Source organism: Cebus imitator, unplaced genomic scaffold (assembly GCF_001604975.1).
Source record: "Cebus imitator isolate Cc_AM_T3 unplaced genomic scaffold, Cebus_imitator-1.0 Scaffold132, whole genome shotgun sequence".
NCBI classification, from domain to species: Eukaryota; Metazoa; Chordata; class Mammalia; order Primates; family Cebidae; genus Cebus; species Cebus imitator.
This window is the reverse complement of record NW_016107447.1, coordinates 4,944,033-4,949,284: the sequence shown is the minus strand read 5'-3', so window position 1 is coordinate 4,949,284 and position 5,252 is coordinate 4,944,033. Positions and strand designations below refer to the sequence as shown.

Sequence of the window (5,252 nt, the reverse complement as noted above, 5' to 3'; positions counted from 1 at the left end):
TCTCAAAAAAAAAAAAAAGAAAGGATTAGGCGGGCACAGTGGTTCACGCCTATAATCCCAGCACATTTGGAGGTCAAGGCAGGAGGACTGCTTGAGTCTAGAAGTTTGAGACTAGTCTGGGCAACAAAGCAAGACCTCGTCCCTACCAAAAAAAATAAAAATTAGCCAGGCGCAGGGCCATGCACCTGTAGACCCAGCTACTTAGAAAGAAGCTAAGGCAGGATCACTTGAGCCCCTGAGTTCAAGCTTTGCAGTGAGCTATGATTGCACCACTGCACTCCAGCCCATGGATGAAGTGAGACCACATCTGTGTTTTTTGTTTTGTTTTGTTTTGCTTTGTTTTGTGACAGGGTCTCATTCTGTGTCCCAGGCTGGAGTACAGTGGCAAGATCTCGGCTCTCTGCAACCTCCCCCTCCCAGGTTCAAGTGATTCTTGTGCCTCAGCCACCTGAGTAGCTGGGATTACAGATGTATGCCCCCACACCCGGCTAATTTTTGTACTTTTAGTAGAGATGGGGTTTTACCACGTTGCCCAGGCTGGTCTTAAACTCCTGACTTCAAGCAATCCACCCATTTCGGCCTCCCAAAGTACTGGGATTACAAGTATGAGCCACCACGCCCAACCAACATCTCTTAAAAAAAAAAAAAAGAAAGGAGTTCAATGTAGCAGGCAGAATATCTAGTTAAGATGAACTGTGTAGAAGAGTGGAAGAAACTCTCCAAAGCAACGGAGGATGCCTTCTGATCTCCTGTCTGGTTACTGACACCTCCACCATAACGTCTACCTGCTTTGGTGAGGATGTTCTCATCAGCCGACGAGTAGTCAGTCTCTGAGGCTTCATCTTCTGAGCCCTCCTTATCGTTCCGTTGAAGGTCTTCCTGCTCTTTTGGTTCAGAGCCCTCCTTTGCTTCTTTCTCCTTCTCTAACTTCCCAGACTTGGCTTCTTTATCCTGGGGAAAAAAATTAAAGCAAGGGTGATGACAAACTTCTACAAATCCAGAACCTAAACAGAGCAATAGGAAGCTCTCCAGCTTGAATGGACGGTGTGGGGATTCTCAGTACAGACTCACAGCAAACACACAGAAGAGTGTGCCTGGCCCAGCCACCCCCAGCTCTGTAAGGGCTTCCAGAGAGATGCTGGGGTCGCACTTTTCTTCTCACCTCCGTTTTCCTTTTCTTTCGAATTTTCTCAATCTTCTCATCTAATGTAGTGGCTGCTCTCTGCAGATAAAAATAAAGAGGTGAAAAAAATTTTCATTAAAACATCGAATAAGAGAACAAATACTTCATAATTAATTTGAAAAAGAAAAATTTGTCATTCTCTGAAAATATATATATATAAATTTTAAAATCTCCTCCAGATGATTTTGAAAAGGAATACTGGTTTATTTCAATCAGAATAAGGACCAGCAGAGCCTAGATTAAACTATTCTGGACAGGCAGTATTTCTCTTTGAAGCATATGAAATAGAAAATAACTTGGATGCATCGCCTAGTTTAACCAGATTCACGGAAAGCCATGAACTCTTGGCAAACAAGCAGATGACAACGACATTTGTGGCAGCTCTGGCTGTGCTGTGTGGGAACCAGGGACACTGCACAGTGACACCACAGGACACCACCTGGTAAGTGCTTACACTCTGTTTGGTATCAATCAAGATGACGAGTCTTCCCTAGCAAGCAGGCTCCGACAAAAAATAATGACAGTGAGTCATTTGTGGTCCGTGTGCCCATCTCATCAAAACTATACCAGATATTTTATTTTTTCTGAGACGGAGTCTTGTTCTGTTGCCCAGGCTGGAGTACAGTGGCGCAATCTCAGCTCACTGCAACATCCACCTCCCAGGTTTAAGTGTTTCTCCTGCCTCAGCCTCCTGAGTAGCAGGGATTACAGGTGCACACCACCATGCCTGGCTAATTTTTTGTATTTTTAGTAGCAACGGGTTTTACCATGTTGATCAGGCTAGTCTCAAACTCCTGACCTCATGATCTGCCCGCCTCAGCCTTCCAAAGTGCTGGGATTACAGCCACGAACCACCACACCTGGCCAGATACCAGATATTTTCAAAGGAGTTCTTATATCTACCGAATGTAAACAGATGATCAGTCAGGTCAGGGTTAGGCCCTGAAACCCACTGTCCAATCTTACTAGTGCAAGGTTAGGAACTGTTCATCACTGCCAGTCTCACCTTCTTCTTGAGTTGGCTCATGACATCAGCCAGGGCCCAGCTGCCATCATACGTCCCCTCCTTCTCGGTGAAAACGAAGTCAGGGTTGAAATCAGCACTGCGGTTCTTCCCCAAGGCTTTCTGTCGTTTGCCCAGCACAATGGGCCCCTGGGAAAAGTAAGGGACAGAGTGACTTTGGAGCAGAGGTGAAGAACAACAGAAAGGAAGAAGGGCCAGGCTTGGTGGCTCACATCTGTAATCCCAGCACTTTAGGAGGCTGACACAGGCGGATCATTTGAGGTCAGGAGTTCAAGACCAGCCTAACCAACACGGTGAAACCCAGTCTCTACAACAAATATAAAAGAATTAGCTGGGTGAGATAGCACACACCTGTAATCCCAGCTAACTCAGGTGGCTGACGCAGGAGAATTGCTTGAATCCAGGGGGCAGAGGTTGTGGTAAGCTGAGTTTGCATCACTGCATTACAGCCTGGGCGACAGAGCAAGACAACGTCTCAAGAAAAAAAAAAAAAATAGGAAGAAGGAAATGAGAGTCACACCTCTCTCAGCAACTGATAAATCAAGCAGACCAAAAATAAGTAAATCTATAGAAAATTTGAACAGCACAATTAAGAAGCTTCATCCCAGATGGGTGCGGTAGCTAATATCTGTAATCCCAGCACTTTGGGAGGCCAAGGTGGGTGGATCACGAGGTCAGGAGTTCAAGACTAGCCTGGCCAAGATGGTGAAACCCTATCTCTACTAAAAATACAAAAAAAATTAGCAAGGCATGGTGGCACGTGCCTGTAGTCCCAGCTACTCGGGAGGCTGATGCAGAGAATTGCTTGAACCTGGGAGGTGGAGGTTGCAGTGAGCCAAAATCACACCACTGCACTCCAGCCAGGGCAACAGATCAAGACTCCATCTCAAAATAAATAAATAAAGCTTCATCCTAATGAACATATACAGAACACTGCATTTCTCACTACAGAATGCATACAGAATCAAAAAAAAAAAAGTCAAATTCATGGAAACGGACAGTAGAATGGTGGTTGCCAAGGTCCCAGGGTATACACTCTTCAGTTCTGCAATGTACAAGTTCTGGGGATCCAACGTACAGCATGGTGACTAGAGTTAATAACGATGTATTGGGCCAGGTGTGGTGGCTCATGCCCGTAATCCCAGCACTTTGGGAGGCTGAGGCGGGTGGATCACCTGAGAGGTCAAGAGTTCGAGACCGGCCTGGCCAACATGGTGAAACCCCGTCTCTACTAAAAATACAAAAAAATTAGCGAGGAGTGGTGGCGCATGCCTGTAGTCCCAGGTACTAGGGAGGCTAAGGCAGGAGGATCCCTTGAACCCAGGAGGTGGAAGCTGCAGTGAGCCAAGATCGTGCCACCGCACTCCACCCTGGGTGACAGGACAAGACTCTATCTCAAAAACAAAAAAATGAAGTAAATGAGACTGAAGTGTTGGTCACGAAGAGGAGAGCCACAAGAAATGAAAGTCAAGGTGGAAAGGACAAGATTGAGAAGGACCTTGAAAGCCGTGGGAAAGCAGGCTGCAGAGTTTTAAGCAAGGAAGGTCTCTAATGTGACCGTATCACCAAAGAGATCCCTCTGCTGCTAAGCAAAAACTACACTGGAAGGGGACAAGAGAAAGAGATGAAGATGAGGTATGTTTGGACTGCAAGTGTGCACCTGTGTAGGCATGAGATGGCAGTGGCCGGAGCTAGGGTGGGTACAGTGCGAATCGAGAGAGGAGGGAGAAGCTTAAGAGTGATTCATGAGCTAGCCTGCAGAGCACTGGAGGCGGTGAGGAAGAAAAAACTGTCAAGAACAACTCTCAGGTTTCTGGCTTGAGAAGGGAACAAGATAACAGTGAACTGAACACAAGTTCAGCCTCAGAGGAGTTGAATTTGTAGAGGCCGTGGGACATCCAAATAAACGTATCAAGTGGACGGATGAGAGTGCAGAGGGGACAACATCTGGGCTGAATGTTTGAAGGGCAAGCACCTTTTTCAGAACACTGATCCCTCTTTAATTGTCATATTACCTAATGTCTGCAAGTCCCTACACCACCATGCGCTGCAGGAGACTGTCACTCATCTTGTTCACTGCTACGTCCCCAACGCATAACACTGGGTCTAGCACGAGTTAAGTATTCAATAAACACTGGCTCGATGAACATATGACAGACAACCCTGGCTCCCTGAGCAGGAACCAGGGCTGACTTCACCACTCTACGGCTCTTACGCAGGACGTGGTTAAATGTCTCTTCAGTGCATGGATACTGAGTTCAACATGGAGACAGGGAACAACACAGCCAAAGACGCAGGCGGACGTGGAGAAGAGCTAGTGTTGGGAAAACTGAGGAAGATCTTGGGGTCCCGGTGAAATCCTTTTCGGGAAACTTCCCGGGCTGGCAGAGGATGATGAAGATTCGGGGACAGGAACCTGAGAAATCCCGGGGAAGGGAAGCAGTCAAAGAAACCCAAAGGACCAGAACCGTGCCCATACCTCCTCCTCCTCGTCACCGGAGTCAGACTCGGGCTCCACTGGCACCTCGTCATCCTCGCCTATGGTGCCGATTAAGCCGAGCTCCGCAAGCATGTTGTAGCAGAAGCAACTTCCGGAAGCGAGCACAGCATGCAGTCCGGCCCTTAACTTTTCGGAACCTCTTCGTCGTCACTGCGCATGTGCCGTGCGTCACTTCCGCTCGAGAGCCCCTGCGGCTCTCCCCGTTGCGACCTCTTAAGAGTGCGCAGGCGACAATCTGGAGCGTGGTTTCGTGTGACGACATCAAGGGGCAGGGCTTTATTTTAGGTAAGCAAATTCCATTGTCTCCGGCCTCAAAAAGGTGGGACTATTTGAGGAGGATGCGAGGGGTGAGAAAGTCTAAAGAGTTGCATTTATAAACTCTAGATATGGATATTTATATAGAAAAGACTGTGGAATAAAATACATTAAGCAGTTAGCTGTGATTGTTTCTGGGGGGTAAAATTCTAAATAATCTTTCTTTTCTTTGTTTCTTATTTCTGGGGGTAAAATTCTAAGTAATCTTTCTCTTATCTTTTTTTTTTTTT

The 5,252-nt window shown here is 46.9% G+C and overlaps 1 protein-coding gene across 1 annotated transcript in view; it reads right to left on the bottom strand.

Moving 5' to 3' along the window:
• Nucleotides 1–4,933, bottom strand: part of DDX27 (DEAD-box helicase 27) — a 23,578-nt gene extending 18,645 nt beyond the window's left edge. The window contains exons 1-4 of the mRNA XM_017541392.1: nucleotides 4,687–4,933; nucleotides 2,190–2,336; nucleotides 1,163–1,222; nucleotides 786–951 (exon numbers count right to left, since the gene is read on the bottom strand). Of these exons, the coding sequence (XP_017396881.1) occupies nucleotides 786–951; nucleotides 1,163–1,222; nucleotides 2,190–2,336; nucleotides 4,687–4,779 (466 nt within the window). The 5' untranslated portion in view covers nucleotides 4,780–4,933. The remainder of the gene's footprint in view (nucleotides 1–785; nucleotides 952–1,162; nucleotides 1,223–2,189; nucleotides 2,337–4,686) is intronic.
• Between the last annotated feature and the right edge of the window lie 319 nt (nucleotides 4,934–5,252).